Genomic DNA, 21,262 nt, shown 5'->3' with positions numbered 1-21,262 from the left:
TACAAACAACCCATACTGATAAAGCTGACACAGTGCAGATGCCTGGGACTTCATGTACTAAAAAAGGCTGTCTTGAACTAGATGGCCGCTGCTGACGCTTTGAGAGAAGCACTTCTATGCTGAGTGCTGCGGTAACTTTTTGTGGAGGAGAAAAACTGTAAAGCAAATCACGTGGATTTGGCACTAAGGAGAAGTGCTGGAGACGTCAGTAAAACAAGTTTGTTCTGTGGGCAAGCTCGTCGGAGCATGTAGCTACCGCAGCTCTGACAGACCCAAAGGCAGCCGGAAGGCCGAACGCTGCGTCTGCTCTGAACAGCGGCGTTCTTACGCTACTGCGCGCGGACGAACGCGCTGCCTGAGGCCCCGTAGCAGCAGGGCCAACCCGGCTGTTACGCGCTCTGGGGAGCACGTCGCGGCTCAGCAGCGCCTGTTTGGAGCACGGATGCAGAATAGCCGTGCGATGGGCCCCTCCTGGTGTCACAGTGACCGCCGGGGCCGGGTGCGAAGCGGCGCGGCGGGCGGGTGCCACGGCAGGCGGCTTTTCGCCGGCGCCGTCATGTGCGGCAGCGGAGGCGAGGGCCGGGCGAAGTGCAGGGAAAGGCTCTTCGCCAGCAGTGCGTGGCACAGAACAGCCGCCCGGGGCACGCAGTTTGTACAACACGCTCGGACCCGTTTGGGGCGGTGCCGCGTGGCACCGGGCGCGGATCGCGCCGGGTCCGTGCAACTCGGGCCGCCCGCGCCCCCGTCCCCGCGACGCCCCAGGGCGGCACTGCCCGCACTACGGGGCACGGCGCGGCCCGCACTACAGCTCCCGGCACCTCCGCCCGCCGCCCGCGTCGCTGTGCGAAAGGTGACGCAGTTCTCACTTCCGCCGCGCGGGGTAGGCCGGGAATGCGAGTCGCGATTGGCCGGCGCCCGCCCCGCTTTGCAGCGTGCCGGGCAGCAGGAAGCGAGAACAGCGCGAGCGCGGCGGGGCGGAGGGCTCCTGGCGGTGAGTACCGGGGGGAACCTTCATCTCGTCCCGCGGGGCGCGCGCGGCGCCGGGCCGCGGCCCGCCCGCGATCCGAAAAAAGATCGATTTAATGCGCGCTTTGATGACGTAATAAGGACTAACGAGGCGGCGGCGCCGCCGGGCGTGCCGCTCGGCCCGACACCGGCTCGGGCCCCACCGTGGGCGCGCCCGCGGGACATTCGCGCGATCCGCGGCCGCCCGCGACGCTCCCGGGGCGCCCGTGCCCAGCGGGCCCTCGGCCCCGGCTAGGCCTTCCGGCTTCTCCCGCTCCGGGGACTAGGCGGGCGCTGATTGGCTCCCCCTTGAGAGGCGGGACTCGCCGCCGCACTACTATTGGCGGAGACTCGCGATGACTGGCAGCGGCTCCCGCCAATGGGAGGGCGATGGATGTGCTCCCGAAGCGCGAGTTGCAGGTTGGGGGCGGTGTTGGCTGCTGCTGCGGGGCGGGCCGCGGCCTGAGGCGCGTCCGTGCCTGAGGCGGGGCGCGCGCTGCCCGGCGCCATTGTTGTTGCTGAGGAGTGTTGGGCCGCGTGCGCGGCTGTCGTTCGAATGGGCCTCGGGCGGCGCGCCTGCCGCGCCTAAGTAACGGCTCCGCTGAGGTGGATCCGTGGGGGCAGATCTGCGCGCTGTCGCACCCCGTTCCACAAGCAGTTTCACAAAGGGATAAGAAATACGGCGTCTGGCTGAGCTCTCCCGGAAGAGCCAGGGATAAAAACAAGCGGTCGGGCTTGGAATGAGGGCCCACGCGTGACCCCTGTGGTGCTTCCTCCCTTCCTGCCCCGGAGCAGTGATGTTCTCAGTATAAAGGCCTTTTTTTTTTTTTTTTTTTTTTCCTTGCAATAGTACTAAGCTTTGCACTAACACAGGAGTTACCCATAAACTGTGCAGTCCTGTGTGCTCTCCCTTTTTTTTTTTTCTTTTTCCTTTTTAAGTCTTCTGACAAAGACTGAAGCTTTGAAAAAAAAAGATAGAACTGAGTCAGTTTGGTAGGGAGCTGTTGATTATTATTTTGAGGTCAGTTTGGGGTGTTTCATTGTTTTTTTTTTTTAACATGCCCCTATGAACATGCAATTTAATTCTAAATTACGTTTGGATGGCTGGAAATTGTGCTATTTGAGGGCCAGACGTTGGCTTGGCTTTACTTTTAGGATATTATTTTGTGTCCAGTTCTGGGCTCTGCTGTTAAAAGACAGGGATCTCATAGAAGGAGTCCAGCAGAGGGCCATGAAGATGATACAGGGGCTGGAGCATCTCCTGTATGAGGAAAGACTGAGTGACCTGGGTCTGTTCAGCCTGGGGGAAAGTAGGCTGAGAAGGGATCTGATTAATGTTTGTAAATATCCAGAGAGAGGTGGGAGGCGAAGGGTTGAGGCCAGTCCCTTCTCCATGCTGTGTAGAGTTAGGACAAAGAGTAATGGCCTAAGACTTGAACACAGGAAGTCCTATACTAACTTGCAAAAGAACTCATCTGTGATAAGGGTGATGAAGCACTGGAACAGGCTGCCCAGAGAAGTTGAGGAGTCTCCTTCTATGAAAGTATTCAAGACCTGGCTGGACACCTACCTATGTGACATACTGTAGGGTACCCACTTTAGCAGAGGGGCTGGACTCAATGATCTCTTGAAGTTGACGGCTAACAACTGCCTACAGGACACCTGATGTGGAAACCCAGATGACCACAGTGGTCTGAGGCTCATTGGAACAGATGAGTGAAGGCAGCAGCATCCATTCCTTCCCTCCCACAGGCTGATCTCCCTGTTAAGAGTCTGATAAGCATTTCAGAGTCCACTTGGCAAAGCGCTGGTAGCAGGCAGAACCAGACTTCTCTTAGCAATTGTTTTTGTCCCTTTTCCAATCTTCTCTGAGGCACAGTTTCTCTGAAATGCAAGGAAGAGCATATTTTATGATTAAAGTACAAATTTGAAATTTTCCTTTCTTTGATATGTTAGTAGTAAGAAAATAACTTCTGCTTTTGTAGTTATTAGGTAATTCTTTTCCTCGTTTTTTTCTATCAAACCCCTTATACTGGTATATGCGTTTGTTGGAAGCAAAACAGAACTTTTGCAGCCACACGAGGGAGCTGGAATGCATGCTGGCAGCAGCACAGGTGCAGTGAGTACACACGGGACAGGTTTTCACTCTGGGCTTTCCAGTTCCGATTACACACACAAAAAAATCTGCACTAGGAGAGACAGAGCACCTCTCCTATAGTTTCTTCTAGCATCCTGAAAGCAAATGTTAATTTGCTGCACTAAAGAATTCCATTTCTATATTTAGTAATACTAACTGCTCTGCTTTCTTCCTTTGGTCTATACTGAGTGTAGCAGTAGAACATGGTATTTCTCAAATTCCTTTGAGTCTCCTTCAAGTCTACTCACTGTCTTCTCTCAGAAGCTACATGTTGTTCAAAGTGAGTTACACTGTGAAAAGGGACTAAGTTTCTGTGCTAATGTGACTTTGAAATGTCTTTGTTTTTTTCTGAAGCATTCTCAGCATGAGGACCGGACCATATGAGTGTGGGCACTGAAGATGAGTGCTGCTGCATAAATCTGAGGTCATTTTTTCTGCAGCTAGTTTATGAAATGCTTTCCTTGCAGTGCTTGGACTCTCCAAAGTTTCTTTTGCATAAGCAGCAGAGGTGCATCGGTGTGTCTCCACAGGCAGTTCTGACCTCCTGGAGTCTGAAAACCTTCCTTCCACCCACGGATACAATTATTGTATCAGCAAGGGAGGAAGGGCCATAGGAGTACAGTCCACCTTTTTCAAGAGGTTGGCAACAAATATTTCACCCGGCAGGGGAGAAGCTGTGTGAATGAGACCCTTCTTATTCTTGAGTGTAGAAACTCTTTAAATCCCTGGCAACTCTGACCTGTTTCGAAGTTGAGAAGTGCTATCTTAGGACTTCCATACTTAAACAAAGTAAACATATTGTATTTACTAGATACAGAATGTACATTAAGTATGGATTGTTAGCAACTGTTCTTCTACCTAACAAATTGATTGAATTGCAGGAAGTAAAGATCCTGTCACTGTAGGGATGAGTTGTTGTTAAGTAGTTAGCTTTAGACATGTTATATCCCTACATTATTTGCTTTGAGAGAGATAAATTGGTGAACAAAAAAATGCAGTTTGACTGCTTTTTGATATATATAAATAAGGCCTAAATTAACTCTGATATTTTCTACCTGCTAGCTAAAATGTGGGAAACCTGTTGTCATGGCAGTTTGGTGTATCTCTTGGTTTTGTAGTCCCTGAAAAGTACCATGTTTGTAAGCTAAGCTGCATTGATGGAGTGACAAGGTATTCTTACTCTGCTCATGTGTATTTCACAGGCTAGTCCTTCTGCCATGGAAGCTGAGGAAAAAATGGAATGCATCCAGGAATTCCCAGAACACTATAAAGTCATTTTGGATAGACTGAATGAACAACGTGAGCAGGACCAGTTCACAGACATCACTCTAATTGTGGATGGTATGTATGGGCATGTGGACCAGTTGGCATACAGAGAACTCTGATAGCTGCTGCGATGCTCTTGTGTTTGTCATAGGTCAGCTGTCAAACTGGGCTGCTAACAAATTCTTGCTACTGTAATGGGCTGCTTGCAGATTTTCTTTTAAAGTTGTAGGGTGAACAGAGTCTCCAACAGTCATTAGTACTTGTGCTTCTGCTTTTCCAAATAAGTGGCTGAATATTTTTAGATAGAATCCCACTTTGTAACTGCTGTACTGCATTTAATGTTATTTAAGTATTTCTAAAATATCCTAAAAATGTTCTTCTCTAGCCTAAGCTGACTGTTTGCATGCGGACAACTTGTACAAATACTGTTTAAAAACAGCTTGAAGTAAGATTGCTTCCTTGCTTCCATAGTATCTGTAGCATACTGTTTTTAATATGTAGCTAAAATAAGGTGGAAGAACTCACTTTCCATTTTTTGTGTGTTCTAGAGACTTAAGTATTAGTCTAAAGGAAAGACAGAGATGTAAGTGCTTATTATCCCATCAGAAGCAGTGGTGTCTGATAGACAGCCTGAGATTTCTTTTTACACTAAACATTTCTTATAATGGATGAGCACTTCAAGGAAGAAAGCCAGTATCCACCAGGACAGCCTCAACTGAAGAAATACTGCCTGATTCTTGAAAGGGTAGCCATAGCTCACTTGAAGGAAAAGAAAACATATAAAACCTGTCTTAGAAAAAAAAAAAGCAAATGAAGAAAAGATTACTCTTGCAGTTGCCAGGGTTTCACTGCCAGTGCTTGCACAGAACTTAGCAAAAATGTTTGTTTGTGCTCTAGTATTATAAAAATCCTGTATATTGGGCTCAAAACTGTTTTCTTGTATATATGTACAGTTCTAATCTATACTGCATTTCTTATCACTATCCCATTAAGCATTATAAGTGTTTGTGCCTCTGCCATCATGATACAGCAATGGGAAGTACACAGTCTGGAAAACAGAGCAGAACTCCTCTTGTTCTTCAGCTGTGCTAACGCTAGCTGAAGTGGTGATAAAATTAGATCAGTGTGTAAGAGTAGGAAAAAAGCACAGCAAACTTGGGTAAAGTCTGAGAGCTGAGCCCAAGACACACATGAAAAAAAGTTTTCATGGGGATTTGCCATAAATATTTGAAAAGAGAAACTCTGGAGTAAAAAAGTACTCCATATGATTGAATTGCAGAACTTTAGCAAAGCCAGTGCAGTGATGTCAGCAAGCACGTGCATGAAATAAGAGAGGCCAACTGCAGTAGTATCTCGTGTTACAAGGAGACACATTAAATCATAGAACCATAGAATCTTTTGAGTTGGAAGGGACCCTTAAAGGCCATCCAATCCTACTCCCCTGCAATAAACAGGGTCATCCACAGCTAGATCAGGTTGCTCCAAGCTCCTTGCAGGTTGACCTTGAATGTCTCCAAGGACTTGGCTTCCACTCTCTGGCAACCAGTTGCAAAGCCTCATCACCCTTATTCTAATAAACTTCTTCCTCATATCCAATCTAAATCTCCCTTCTTTTTGTATCCATTATCTCTTGTCCTGTCACACCTTGCTACTGGGTCTGCACCCTTCTTATGTAATAGCCCCTCTTTAGATACTGAAAAGCCACCCTCACATCTCGCTGGAGCCTTCTCTTCTCGAGGCTGAACAGCCTCAGCTCTCTCAGCCAGTCCTCATTGCAGAGGTGTTTCATCTCTTGGATCATTTTTGTGGCCTTCCTCTGGACGTGCTCTATCAGGTCCACATCTCTCTTGTGCTGAGAATTCTGCATCTGGACACAGCATTCCATGTGAGGAATTACCAGTGCAGAGCAAAGAGACAGGATCACTGTCCTCAAAGTGCTGACCACACTTCTTTTGATACAGACCAGGATATGGTTGGCTTCTGGGCTGCAAGGGCACATTGCTGGCTCATGTCCAACTTCTCATTTACTGGTACCCCAAGATCCTTTTCAGTAGGGCTGTGTTCCATTCCCCAGCTTGTACTTATAGTGGAGGTTGCCATGACCCAGGTGCAAGACCTTGCACTTAGATTTACTGAACCTCATGAGGCTCACCTAGGCATACTGCTCAGTCTGTCTAGGTCCCTGTGGATAGCATCCCATTTGTCAGGCATATCTACTGCTCCCCGTAGCTTGTGTCATCAGCAAATTTATTGGGAGTGCACTCAGTCTCACTATTGATGAAGATATTTAAAAGCATCAGTCCCAATACTGACCTCTGAGGAGCACTGCTTGTCACCTATCACATCCAGACATTGAGCCACTGACCACCACTCTCTTTTGCAGATAGTTCTTTGTTCATTGAACAGCCCCCCCATCAGATCCGTATCTTTGCAATTTCAAGAGAAGAATGTTAAGGGTGACTGTGTCAAAGGCCTTCCCTTGTCTGCTGATGGAGATGGCTGTATGTTGCTAGGGCAGATGTGTGAAATAGGTTTTACACCTGCTTTCTTTTGTTCATCTGCACTTACTCTGCAGTATAAATTAGGAAGGTGTTATCTTAAACTTTAATTTTTGTCTCTCTTGGCAGGCCACCATTTCAAAGCTCATAAGGCTGTTCTTGCTGCCTGTAGCCAGTTCTTCTACAGATTCTTCCAAGATTTCACTCAGGAGCCCTTGGTGGAGATTGAAGGTAACCTGATTCATGTAGATAAAAGCTTTCAGCTTTGTGTTCTGGAGCTGGTAATGAATGTGGTATCCTTAATACAAGCTGAGATGCATGCCTAATGATATCAGTTAATTTTTAACGTCTCAGCTCATGAGTTGTTCTGAAGTAGCTGTTGCCACTGGAAGAAGCTTCCTTGAAATACAATTATGAAAATAACAAACAGTCACAAATTAAATATTTTGGAAGGGAGAGTGAGAGATTCTGAGTTGTTCAATTTTTTTTTTCCAATATGTGCCTAATGAGATGTCAGTCCTTGTAATTTTTTAGGAATAGCAGTCTGACCTTTTCCTTGATAAAAGCCATTCTATCCATGCAGAAAAGGCTCCCAGTGATGGTTGAAGGCAGATGCCTCAGCTGGTGTGCCAGAACAGGACAAACATGGAGCGATATTTCCCTTTTAGATGGGGAGTGATTTCATGGAGCTGTCAGTATATTTCTAGTAACTTGCTGATAAGAAGTCTTCTGAGATCAAGGTTATCTTTTTCTGTATAAATGTATACATTTAATTGCTCTGTATAAAGAGCTCTTTGTTCACATTTTTCCCATACTCTTATCTTTGTCATGGCACTATTTTGTAGTTGTTTCAAATTTCCATGTTTCTGTACCAGACTTCTTATTCCAACATGAGCCTTTTAAGGGTGTCAGCTTATGAAACTGACATCTTAAGTATTGTGAGCAAAATTCTGAGCAGGTAAGCATGCAAGATTCATGAGATAGAGGCTTTGGTAATTTGTTTTTCTTTTTTCTCAACAGGTGTAAGTAACATGGCATTTCGTCACCTAATAGAATTCACCTATACAGCAAAACTAATGGTCCAAGGTGAGGAAGAAGCAAATGATGTTTGGAAAGCAGCTGAATATCTACAGATGTTAGAAGCAATCAAAGCTCTTGAAATCAGGTAAATATGTAAGCCTCTTTCTCTTACAAACACTGAAGCGTAGTCATAAGAATCTTCTTACTAGAGCCATCTGCTAGTATTTTGAAGTGCTGTTCCTTATCAGGGAACCTTCTAATCTTGTGTACAATAATTGGGTCAGAATTATACATAGCTTTGCTTAGTCTGCCCATGTCACTGCATGGTACCGTGCATCAGTCTCTCAGATTTCTGGATAATTCTCAGGCTGGTGATTTCCTCACACAACCTGGCCACCTGCTCAGGAAGTTCATCAAGCTGGGCACACTTGCAGCCATGACATCTCCTTCACTCAGGCTCTAGAAGGACTTCCAGATTCTGGAGTTTGCCACAACTGGAGGTCTGGGGAGATCTGTCTTTCCTTAGGAGCTCTGTCTGGGTGCATGCATCAGCCCAGAATAGCTGTGGCCCTCCAGCCTGTGTTTCTGCCTGAGCTCAACCATGGTGGCAGGTGGTCACCATGTTTGTTTCAACAGAGTGCAGCTCCCTGCTGTTCTCAGAAGAGAAAGGAGCAGGCTGCCTGCTGGGCTGTGGCCACCCTTCCTGTTTGAACTGCCATGCAAATTGCTTTGCCCTGTTTGCTAACTCAGGTAGTCATGCTTCTTATTGCTTGTCCTTGGGTCTCCTCAATTTCAGGGTCCCCCTTCTCACACCATGATCCCCTGCTCTACTGTAGAACACACCTGTACTGGAGCTGACTGCCTCAGAAAATGAAGTCCAGGATACATTTGGCCTTCTGGGCTGCAAGTGCACACTGCTGGGTCATGTCCAGCTTTTTGTCCACCAGGATCCCAAGTCCTCCTCTGCAGGGCTGCTCTCTGTGAGTTCTTGGTTCGTGATCCTGGAGTAATCTTGCAGTAACATGCAAAAAAACTTGTCTCCTCCTACGCTTCAGAAATACATGATGAATTATAAGTTTATGTGTTCTGTATTCCTTTATCCGAATATTAGAGGTATAATTTCATAAGCTGTAACCTGCATTAAGTCATTAGCCATGTGTTTCTGACATGACATGCAGAGATACTGGAGGAAGCCTTATCTATTACTAGAAAAGGTAAAAGCTATAGGGACTGAATTTCATGAAAGGATTCATCAGACTGCAAAGGAAGGTAAAAGTGTTGGATTAATCTTATCAGTCTGATCTCAGATAATACCTGACCATTTTCAGATCTGAAAATCTGGAAGTAAAGCTTCAGTGCCATGGGTAACCTTCAGAGTCAGCCTTGGAAACAGTCTCACTCAGCTCAGCCTGAGGTTGGCATGGGATAGTGTTCCTGACATCTTGGAGAAAGAGTGCTGTGTGTGTGTGATGCAGGGACAAGCAGAACAGAGCTGGGCAGTTTGTTTAAGCCTAGAAAATTAAATAGAATAGAATATTCTTTCCGCATCTCACTGCCTTCTCCATCTTTTCTCCTTTTCTGTTAACCTTGTATTCTTCCTGAAGTGCAAGATTTTACAATAATCATTGTGTGGAGTCACAGTTTTAGTGTTTTTTAACTTTAAAGTGCCACAGGCAGTAGCATACTCTCCAGAGCTTAAAACATTGGTAACACAGAAAGCACTTGAATCTTATTTCTGAGTAGAAAAAAATACAAGATTTGACAAGTTTCTGTGATAACTTATGCCATTAGGCTAATTGGTCTTTCTTACTGATTTGTTTTGCAGAGCTCTGTAAGACACTATAGTAACCTTATGTAAAAGGCTCCACAGCACTAGCCTTCTATTTTGCAGCTCTGAGAAACACAGAATAAGCAGAAAATTGTTATAGCTGTGATATGGTCATTCATTGTTCAGCTTCATTGAGAAGCACCTAGAAAATGTTTAATGCAGAGGCTTGGTATCAGGCAGGAACTTTTATGTAAGCGCTCACAGAATCATAGAATCACAAGGTTGGAAAGAACCTACAAGATCATCTAGTCCAACCATCCCCCCATTACCACTGCTACCACAAGCACTAAACCATAACTCGTAGCTCCTCATCCAGACTGCCAGGGATGGTGACTCCACCGCCTCCCTGGACAGGCCATTCCAGTGCCTGACCACTCTCTGAGAGAAAAAGTTTTGTGGATCTTAACCATGTTTACACATCTGTTTTTACAGAAACAAAGAAAATTCATCAGCTTTAGAATCAAATCAAACAGAAGGTAAAACTAAACTGAAAAAGAGGAAGATAGCTGAAACATCTAATGTTATCACAGAATCGCTGCCATCTGCAGAATCAGAGCCTGTTGAAATTGAAGTTGAGATTGCTGAGGGAACAATTGAAGTGGAAGAAGACAGCATTGAGACACTTGAGGAAGTAGCTTCTGCAGAGCAGTCCATAAAGTACATACAGACAACGGGCACATCTGATGAATCTGCTTTGGCTCTTCTGGCAGATATCACTAGCAAGTATCGTCAGGGAGAGCGAAAATGCCAGATCCAAGAAAAAGTTGACAGTGCAGCTGATCCTTCATGCAAACAGGTAGAAGGTATTGAAATTGTGGAACTTCAACTGTCACACATGAACAATTTATTCCACTGTGAGAAATGTAACCGTTCATTTAAATTGTTTTACCATTTTAAGGAACACATGAAAACACACTCTACTGAGAGTTACAAGTGTGACATATGCAATAAAAGGTACCTACGAGAGAATGCTCTGAAACAGCACCTCACCTGTTACCACCTTGATGAAGGTGGTGCCCCTAAGAAGCAAAGACCTGGCAAAAAAATACATATATGCCAATACTGTGATAAACAGTTTGACCACTTTGGGCATTTTAAAGAGCACCTCCGGAAACATACAGGTAAGAGCACTGCTATAGTCATGTACTTGTGGCTTCAGCTCTGGCACTTTGGGTTTTTGCATATTTTGAGGAAGCGGAGAATATGATGAAGAGAGCATGTGAGTGCTAGAAATACTGGGCTTCTAGTTAACATTGTAATTGAAGAATCGTAGAATTATATTTATGATTCTGTGGTGGTGGTTTTTTCCTGTTGATATAAACTGAGGAATTGAGATTTTTTTAATTATTAAAAATAGACCTAAAGCAGAAAGAGCTAATGAAGCTCCTCAAGTGTATTAAAAACTGTTATTCATGATTTTGTGAGGCATGTTTACTTCTTTTAAAGTACTACACTGAGTAGCTACTTCTGTTTTTACAATTCTACTGATACATTCTTCTGCTCGAACAGAATCTGAACTTTGAGCATGTCAGTGTGAAATACCTCACGTTGCAGTATTATCCTTGCTCTTGTCATCTGCAATTAGATTTTATTTGTTAATTAACAGCAAAACATTTCTACTGACTGCATAGATTTGTGTTATTGTAAAGCCTGCCTTCTTGAAATCTGAATAGTGTCTTCCGACTGCAGGATGACTCATGCTCCTTCTTTCTTCCTTATAGCATGGGAGATTCATCCCATTGAAATAACTGTCTGAATGGATATTAAGCACTATGTAGATAACTTTTTGAGTGTAAACTATATGATCTTCCAGATGATTTTGTTTAATATGTCAATAAGAATTTGATGGAGGGCAGTAGCTCTATTTCCTCACAGTTTGTCATTGTTACAGCCTTTTAATTGGAACTTCAAATCTGTGTATGGGACACCTGAATCTTGTCTATGACATTATATTTAGTCTATCCTATTCCCTTCTAATCCCTTCTATTTCTATTTGAAATTTGCTTTTGTAGAAAGTCCTTGGGAGTGTTTCTTCACTATGACTGAACTTACTGCAGGCTATATAACACAAGTATTTTCAGATAAAAGTTTGTGGCAGATTAATAGTAAGTTAGATATCTCCTTCAGGTGGTAGCTGATGTCGCAGGATTTTGGGACAAAGCAATTCAGCAGAGAACTCAAAGCAGTACAGAGAAGTATCAATATTTATTGGTACAACTATTGGTACGACAATAGAATTTAATTACTTTTAGTTCAGCGTTTTGGAATCATTGGCCTTAAAATCATACCTTATTATACCACTTATTTGTGGTCTCCTAAGGCTAGTGGGAAAAATCCCACTGACCCAGGGGCATGTATAGAATTTGTTGAATGCTATGTAAAATGAAATGAAGTGTTCAGGGAGAAAATGTCCTATGAACTATCTCATCCTAGTACTTTTTGAATTGCAGCACCAGCAATAACATTAAAGTAGCAGATGCAGAAGAAATAGTTTGTTAATTCTTTTTGATGTTCTTTACTGTTCTTTGTCTCAGTAAAAGAAAGTAGAAAGGACAGCCACAGTGCTTCGTGCTTCTCTCCAACACGTATGTACGCTGCCTGAAGAACTTTCTTTTTCTTTAAAAAAAAAATTTAAAAAAGATTGTCATCAATACTGCCTGCATGTCTTCTGGAAGTACTGACAGAGTCATCTCCAGAATTCATAAAACAGATTTTTTTGGTGTGGCGTAATGATTATCTCTTTTTCCTCCCTCCATGAGAATGAATGATATTTCACTTGCCAGTCAGAAATAACACAGGACAGAAATTCTGCAAGGATGCACATACATGGTGTATATCAATTGAAGTCAGTAACAGTAATTTGACTCTCACAGGAATTTCTTCATACAGAAGTCAATCCTGGATGCTGCTGCTCTCAGTGTGCTTGTCTAATCCTGGTATTTTGCAAAGTATATCCCTTAGCTAAAAGAGACAGAAGAGCTTTGATTTGCTCTGATTTTACTGAGAATTCTGTCTGCTGAATGTTTCTCAAAGTTAAGCACTTGATTTTTATAGCTTTTTTTTTTTTTTTTAATTTTTATGGAGTTTATGAAGTGAAGATGGAAGTGGAGGAGTTGCACATGTTGTCCACCATCCCTCTGTGCTGTGCAGCCTGGGTTGTGTTGCTGACTCACACTGTGCAGTCACTCACCTTCTTTTGGCCCTTGGATATTGGCACTGTTATCACTGAATTGTCACTCTTGGGTGCATTTGTCAGAATGTGTTGGAGATTACTGCAGAATTTGAGTAGGAGTAGAATAAGTTTGCTGCTGTTGGACAGTGTCTTGCCACAAGAAACTATTTAAATGTGGCCAGATTGCAGACCAAGTGTAGTTCTGTGCTGGGAGTTTTATGCTCTTCTGTCATCTTGACTTATCCGTGTGTAGCTGCTAGTTCAGCATGCTCCACATTACGTATGCAGTACACTCTGAAAAGATTGCCTTTTGTAATGGATACGGGGAATATTCACACCTTTTAACTTTTTCTGTGGCCCCCAGTTGTGTGAGCTAAAATTATTGGCTACTTGTGGATTTCTGTTGAAAAGCTACATAAGCATTTCTGCATATCTTTATTTCCAAGGATACAGATTTATTAGCTTTCCATCCCAGTCAGTGTTGACTATCTTCCTGAAACTGCAGGCTTTTCAACTTAATTTAGCTAACATAGATATTTACATTGTTCACTGAAATGCTACAGCCTTGTTAACTAGTATTTTTTCTGTAGTTACTTTGATGCCAGCTTAATTATCAAACTTTGAGAAGAAACATACTGTTCCTAATTTTTAACGCTTTCATTTCTTTGAACTTCAGTGTGTTTGTGCATGATGAAATTAGTAAGCAGACAGCACTTGTTCTTTGTTACTACTTGATAACAGTCATAGTGACATGCTACCTTTGATGGAAAAGAGCATACTGGACCTGTTTATAGCTCTCCCTGCTGCTTTTAGCTGGCTTCGCTGTGGAAAATGCTCCTGGTTATTGATACCAAGTTGGAAACAAAGTGAACAAAGAGAAATTAATTTTTTATCTTGCTTGTTCCCCTGTATGTCCCCCTCTGATTTCTTTTGGCCTTTTTTTTCCTTTTTTTTTTTTTTTTTTTTTTTTTTTAATGCTGATACACTGTCACCTTATGACTGATCTCTCTGGGCTCCAGCATGAGCTGTTACTGTTCTTGAAAATAAAACTTGGTGTTTTTTCTTTTTTTTATAATTCCTTTAGTATGTTGCTTTGTATAATTTCTAACATTGAGTCTTCACCTGTAAATATTGGTGAAAAGACAAAAATAGCTGCTATTTCATTAAGATATTTTGACAGAAAAGCAGTTTTTCATACAAACCTAAAATGTGCTTCAAATAGCACCCGCAATTATGTTGGATTGTCTTTTTCTAGATGATACTCATAATTTTACATTAAGCATCTGCCCTCTTATTTGCATGAGTAAAGTTTACACAAATGTCTTTCTCTTATTCTTTAGAATAATCCAGCTGGCCAAGTCTTTATGGCATATTTATCAACTTCTGCAAAAGTGAGAGGAGAACAAGGGAAAGCTGACAGAAGACTGGTTGTTTTTATGCACTTATAAATCCTTGTGTCTGTATTTATAGGTGAAAAACCATTTGAATGTCCAAACTGCCATGAACGTTTCGCTAGGAATAGCACGCTCAAATGTCACTTGACGGCCTGTCAGTCTGGAGCTGGAGCTAAAAAGGGAAGGAAGAAACTGTATGAATGTCAGGTGGGTAATGAGGGTTGCAGAGTATGAGGCTGGACACCTGAATCTTGTACTGAGAATGGGGGCATACTAAGTAGGGAAGGCAAGGGGAGTAGGCTTATGTCAACAAGGACTGTTTTAATACAATAAATATAAGAATCACATTGAACCACGACACACAGATAAATTCTGATAACTAGATAGTTCCATTTAAAATGCAGCATTATTGATATGGGGCTTCATAATATTTTCTTATTATTTCTGCAACCTTTTCAGGGTTCTTGATATACTGAACTAGCCCTTTTCTGCTTGTGTGCATGCCTCACTGAAGTCCAAAATACAAAGTACTATCTAATTTCCTATTTTATTATTCTTCTGTTTGATACTCAATATATTGACTTTATCTGTAAAGTCATTCCATCTTATGATGAGACTCCATAATATCTTATAAGCAAATACAAATGCTGTAGATAGATATACTCATTTCTGTAGCGTCTTTTTGTATCGTTTTCAGGCTACTCATCTCTGTGCCAGCTGAAGGGAAGGAAGTGTGCTCAAAATAATGTGTCTGCAGTCTAAGCAACACTTCTAGCTGGGCAGGACCAGCATGGATGTAGTTATAAGAGATTTTCATCTACAGAGATGTTTTTTTGAAATGACAAAAATCAGGAGTTTAATCTAGCTACTTAAACTTCACAATGCTGTGATCAGAATTTGCTAGAAGTCCTGCACCTAGAATTTCTTTTACAAGACTTCCTGCCCATACTTCTAGCACCAGACACTTAGTGGGACATACTTCTTTATCTAAATTTTACATAGAGTTGAAATAAGCAAAATTCCAAGTGCTGTACTGACTGATAAACTTGGTAGCAGCTCAAAATGACACACTTTTTCTTAATAATAGCTACTCTGTTGATTGAAGCTAGCTTCTCAGCTTTTACCTTTGACATGTGTTGGATTTTTTTTAATCTATGTCTCAAGAAGCTACGCTGTGTGAAGCCATGGACTGAAGTAGGCATTATACTTTGCCATATTCCTGTTGGCACTGTTATCCTCACTGTGTCTTTTGTTTCAGGTTTGTAACAGCGTGTTTAACAGCTGGGATCAGTTTAAAGATCACTTGGTAATCCACACTGGCGACAAACCCAACCACTGTACTTTATGTGATTTGTGGTTTATGCAAGGCAGTGAGTTGAGAAGGCATCTAAAAGACACACATAATATTTCAGAACGACTAGTGACAGAAGAGGTTCTTCCAGTGGAAGCTATGGAAGGTGAACCAGTAACATCAATGACTATAATAGAACAAGTGGAGCAAGTTCATGTCCTACCAGTAATTCAGGTACAAGTGGATCCTGCACAGGTAACTGTGGAACAGATGCACCAGGATCTCATACAGGACAATCAAGTGAAAGGCACACAGATGGATGAACTGCAAGAACAGGTGCAAATTAGTTACCTGGAAGTGGAGCACATTCAAACTGAACAAGGTGCTGAAGTTCACGTGGAGCAGTTGCATGTTGAGCATGTTAATCAAATACAGATGGAAGAAGTACAGGCAGAACTTATAGATGGCACTGACCTTGAACAAGTACAATATGAGAGTGCTGACCAAGGAGAAAAGGAACCTATTTGCATAGATGATGCAGGTAAGGAAGTTCATGAACAGGCTGAAGACTTAAAAACTCAACAGTTAGTGGATATAAAGAATGAAAAGGTGGACAACTAGGACAGTTAACCACACTGTGCAGGTTTAGGATTAAAATACCAAATTTTTTTTTGTGTTAACTTTTACGTTGATTTTTGAACTGTCAGTGGTCGTCTTTCAAATATGCTGTCCTTTGGAAGCTGGACAAGTGGACCAAAGTTAGTTTTCTTCATGTACAACTGAATTTCTGTCATACGTTAAAAATAACTGTCATTCACGTAATATCACAGAGCAGAAACTACCACAGAAACGGGCAGCTTTGCAAGAATTTTAATAATGAATTGCTTGTATTACTGTTATACCATCGCTGGTTATATGTAGGAATAACTTCACTTCTTTTCTTCTTGGCGTAGAAACAAACTGTTGTTATAGATTTGCAGGGTGTCTGTGACAGAATTATTAGTAAAATCTGGTGGCTTCTCATATAAACGATCCATCGGGTACCCATGAATTTTCTGGGCAGACTGCTTGCTATCCACCTGCAGTGCTGTATCTAGCAGCAGTCCCTCTGTTTCTTTATATCAAGCTGGAACTTCTGAACTTCCATTCTGGGCAAAACCATTTTTGCTGGAGATCTCGGAGCACAAAAATTCTGTGCCTTTTCAACACTGACTGGTGGAATTTCTACAAAGCTCCTGAAGTATTCAGGAACCTAGTTCAGTAAAAGGCAATGTAGGTAATGTTATAGTGCTTTATATTTTTGCTTGAAATTGTCATCTACTGATTTTTTTGCATTAAACTTACTATGAGGAGTGTTGGGGGAAGAACCAAATAACATGGGGATAATAGAACACTCTAAAAGGGACACATTAAAATAGGAAAAGCTCTTTAGAGACTGTGTTAAACATGAGCTGGAGGAAATCTACCGGTAGACTTTTCTTTTATAAATATTCATTTTTGAAAGTGAATATGTTTAAACAAATACAGAGAAGACTTGTCTATGTGGTATCGGATTCTTGATTGCTTGTTCTTTTCGAAATGAAGTTCTGACACTTGACACAAAGACATTGTGCTAAAAATAAAAATAAAAAGCCATAGGTATGAGTGCTAAACTGGGGATCGAAAAGGAGAAGTATAAGCATTTTACTTAATATTACACAATAAAACAATACCAACCATGAAATGTTGCACTATTTATCTCATCTGCTAAAGCAGGAACAGTGGAGTGACTGGCAATTATGGTGTCAGATCTCAGTGTTAACAATCAATCTCATTATAGTAATGGGCTCTTAATTTAATTTTAAAACTTATGTTTGTTTAGAAAGTATTTGTCTAGATCTGTGTTCAGCTGTGTTAAGGACTCCTAATTCTCAATTATTGCCTTGAGACTAGAGTTCTATGCTTCTGAAGAACTTTCTTTGCAAAGCCTTAAGTGAAGAGCTTTCAAAGGAAGTTCTCTAATGCACTTAGTAATCCTGTAGCTTTTAGTTAAAATCAAGCTTTTCAATTCTGTCTTCTCCAAAGGCAGGATTATTTCCTGAAATTTGTGCTTTTATTTAGTGTCATACAGAATGATTGTTGTGTTTTATCTTATCCATTGAGAAACTGTTGCAAAACAAACATGGATCTCAATTAAAATTCCCAACAATTTGATTAACGTAACTTGCATTTCTGTCTTGGCTTGCGGAGTAAACAGCTGAATTTATGCAAAATAATACTGATCAGAATGAAGCAGTAGTGACTGGAAAGGAGGGAATGAACAGAAACACATGAGGCATGGCTGGATTTTACAGTGTGAATGTGAAAACAGGCTGGAGTTAGGAGTAGAATTCTGGATTTATTTGCAGTATCCACTAAAAGCCAGAACTACTTGTGAAAATAGGGCAGGGAGAGGAAAAGGACAGATGTATAGTTTGAGAGCTGCTGAATTATTCAGACACCATGAGGAAGGATTAGCTGCTGGTTTGGAAAGCAGTTTTTCCAAGCTGAAGAAAATTTAATCGGCAGGCTCGTGGGGGTAAAGTCTGATGTCATTTCTGTGGAGAACAGTCACTGGAGCAGCGTTTTACAGCCTCTGCTCTGGTGTGCCTGCCTGAGAACTTCCAGACAGTTAATTGTGCAGGATATGGAATTGAGATTCTGTTTTTTGTTACTATGCCAAATTTTTGACATTGCATTTATAAAAAATGTTTGATTGTTTAAGGACTGAAGCATCTCCCCAGAGAGACTCTTAGGAAAACACAACAGGCAGTTGGACTTGGCACTGTTGTTTCTAATTCCAGCGTATGCTGCAAATGCTTCTAAGGTGAAAGTAACCTGTTCCTGAAGTACCAGTATTCTGTAGTTTTGGAACTACAGCTTTCTGTAGCAGTTATTTTTGTCAGATGGTCACCAGTTGCAGCAGGAGATGGCACAGCCGCTCACACCGAGCGCGGCACGGCAGCCCCGGCCGGGACACGACATGGAGACCGCCTGTGCCCATACCCTAAGGAGGACTTTGCCCGCACCGCGAGATGCTTGCGCAATCCCTGCTACCTACTGCCTGTCAGGTTTTGTATTCTGTTCTGTTTCCCCAGCCGGAGCCTTGACATCTATAAAATGTTTCTGCTTGAGCCTGTGTTTTCCTGTCCTTTCAAAGGCTCACAGCCGCCGCTGAGGAAGCGGTTTGTACCACTGAGGGCTGAAGCCGGAGGCTGCGTTACGGCTCTCCGGCGCCACGAGAGCGGGGCCCGAGGCGGGAGGCGTCCCCTCCCGCTCCGCGGCTGCCTCACGGCGAGGGGCGGGCGGGAGGCGGGCAAATGGCGGGCCGCCCGGCGGGAGCAAATGGCGGCGATCCCGGCGCGGGCGCGCGGTGCCCGGGCTCGGCGCTCGGGGCTGCGGGCTCGGGACCGCCACGCGGCGTCCCCGGCACAGTACAGCCCTGTGAGAGCCGCGCCGCGCCGCGCCTCCCGAGGCCAGTGTGTCGTCGCGGAGGCGGCGGGGCGCGCGGTCACGGGCCGGGCTGCGTGGGCGGCCCTGCGCGCAGCGACAGCGGGGTGCAGGGACGCGCGAGTGCCGCGGCCTACAGCCCCGTGCTGCGCCGGCGCTCGTCGCACCTGCAGCCGCGCTGCCCTGGGGCCGAGCAATCCCGCGTTGTATTGAACGTCAGCGCGTGACGCGTTGCCTGGAAGAGGTTGGGATGTGCGGCAGCGTGCGCCGCGTGGCTGTACCGCCCGATCCGCAGTGCGGTCTGCTCGGACGGTGGCGGAGCGGCTGGCCCGGTGATGCCCGGTGATGTCGGCTGGTTGCTCTGAGAGCTGGTTGCTTACACCTCCTGCTTACTTCTGTGGGCATCACAACAGATACAAAGAGCACAACAGTGCTGTTTGATAGAGCAGATTCTCGGCTACACAACGCTGTTTTCTAAACAGCCACCACCAGGAGCTGTGCGTTTTCACCAGCCGTGAACGAGAGCTGCACGGCACGCTGTAACAGCCGGCAGCGGCGGAGCTGACCCGCAGAAACGCGCCACACGCCGCCTGGCCGTGCTCACGTCCACTGGTTGGTCTCCATAAGCATTCAGCGAGTGTCAGTGAACATCTGGGTGCCGTTCTTTCCACAGTGGCACACCTCTGCTCCATGCACACCTCTGCGTCAGATGCCATTTTGTCAGTGCCCTGCTGCTGCTGTCACGCCACAACAAAATGGAAGGGATAGTGGTGGGAAGGCCCAGCCTCTACAGCCGAACCAGCAACATCTGCCTCTAGTGGCGTGGGCCGACATTATGAAACGGGCCGTTACTTTCAGAGCAGCCTTTGTGGTTTTGGGACTGCCCCCATTACGAGTGTGGGCTGATGCTGAAGCTGGCTCCCGCGGAATAGATTTGCTGACATTATATGGCTGTGTGCCTGGATTGCTTGCTCCACAGCTGAGGAGGAAAATACCTGACATAAACTCGTTTCCAGGGAGGGGAGATATGTGTGTATATAAAAGAAAACAATAAAAGCAAATATCGTTCTAGCAAAATGGTTCCATGTATCTTTATTCCTACTAGCAGCTGTCTCTGCTAATAACATCTCAAACAGGAACAACCTTTTTTCTGTATATTTTGGCACTTCTTAAAAACATTTTTTCCTTGTCCTGTGTAATATTTTCTCAGACCTAAAGCAATTCCACAGGGAGAATAATCCCATTGCTGTCAGTGAGAAAGAATAGTTTTGTTCCATTTACCTTTCCTGGTCACTAAATGTTATCATCCATGCTCAAGAGTTTTTAATTCATCGGATGTCTCTTTTCTAATGTGTATGTGCCCCAAATAATCCTACATGTACTGATTTTTGCCCTTCTTACAGTTACCTTTGAGATTACTGCTTTAAAAATTGCAGCTTTTGATGTATATCAATAAATGTTCTCCATTTATGAAGTCATTTGCATTGTCCTGCGAAAATACTCAGTTACACTGTAAACTCACACAGCAGATCTCTAACCAGGTCCCGCATTACTGCAAGAAAGCCTAATTTATTATAATACTTTTTTTATTTCTGCTTTGCAAGCAATTAAGTGGTGTTGGAAAAAGGTTTGTTCCTTGTACTGTACCAACATTATGATGAACTGATCAGCTAGTCCTATGCTAAAAGGATTTTACTTTGGGCCCTGAAGGAACTTCTGTGTTGGATTTTCTGTCCTTCATCACTGTGGGAATCAGAGGCTCTTCTGAGTGGGCACATGGCAAGTTCCCCCTCTGAGACACAGAGCGCTGACCTGAGCAGATGCATCACATACAGGGCTGCTGTAGTGCTTTGCCTATGGGAAATGCAAATGATAAGTCATTGCATATATGTTCAAAATGTGCTCTTTGGCAAGGATTTCAATTAGGTTTCTTTGTTGTTCTTGTTTTTTGAAGGTGAAGTTACGCTGGGGTAGGGAAAATAATGAAAGTGAGCAGATGAATTTGGACCATGCTGACAAGCAGTTGATTATCTCCCTATGGTTGGAGGGAAATGCAGCTCTCGCATGGGCAGCACTGGCCTCCGGTGTTATTCCAGAGCAGCCAGAGCTGGGAGTAGAGCTGTGCTGTGAGGTGGGCAAGAGCTGCACTCCTGGGCTCTTTAGTGTGTTTAGGAAAGCATGAC

General features: G+C 43.7%; 1 protein-coding gene across 14 annotated transcripts; it reads left to right on the top strand.

Moving 5' to 3' along the window:
* Positions 1–501: 501 nt before the first annotated feature.
* Positions 502–20,575, top strand: ZBTB35 (zinc finger and BTB domain containing 35). 14 transcript variants are annotated; one of them, XM_090130527.1, is made up of 10 exons: positions 1,005–1,425; positions 3,497–3,566; positions 3,673–3,781; positions 4,345–4,483; positions 7,036–7,137; positions 7,927–8,071; positions 10,187–10,875; positions 14,397–14,527; positions 15,579–16,152; positions 18,536–20,575. In XM_090130527.1, the coding sequence occupies exons 4-10, from the start codon at positions 4,360–4,362 to the stop codon at positions 18,805–18,807; spliced, it is 2,037 nt and encodes a 678-aa protein (XP_089986653.1). In that variant the 5' UTR covers positions 1,005–1,425; positions 3,497–3,566; positions 3,673–3,781; positions 4,345–4,359; the 3' UTR covers positions 18,808–20,575. The 14 variants fall into 14 exon arrangements, with proteins under 14 accessions (XP_089986642.1, XP_089986641.1, XP_089986643.1 ...); XM_090130522.1 differs by having other exon boundaries at positions 1,005–3,124; XM_090130516.1 differs by lacking the exons at positions 1,005–1,425; positions 3,497–3,566; positions 3,673–3,781 and adding an exon at positions 502–991 and having other exon boundaries at positions 10,187–10,550; positions 10,653–10,875; positions 18,536–20,572.
* Positions 20,576–21,262: the final 687 nt, after the last annotated feature.

This window comes from Phasianus colchicus, chromosome Z, assembly GCF_987193195.1.
Source record: "Phasianus colchicus chromosome Z, bPhaCol1.hap1.1, whole genome shotgun sequence".
NCBI lineage: Eukaryota > Metazoa > Chordata > Aves > Galliformes > Phasianidae > Phasianus > Phasianus colchicus.
The sequence above is the reverse complement of the archived record's forward strand: the minus strand, read 5'-3'. Positions and strand labels throughout refer to the sequence as shown.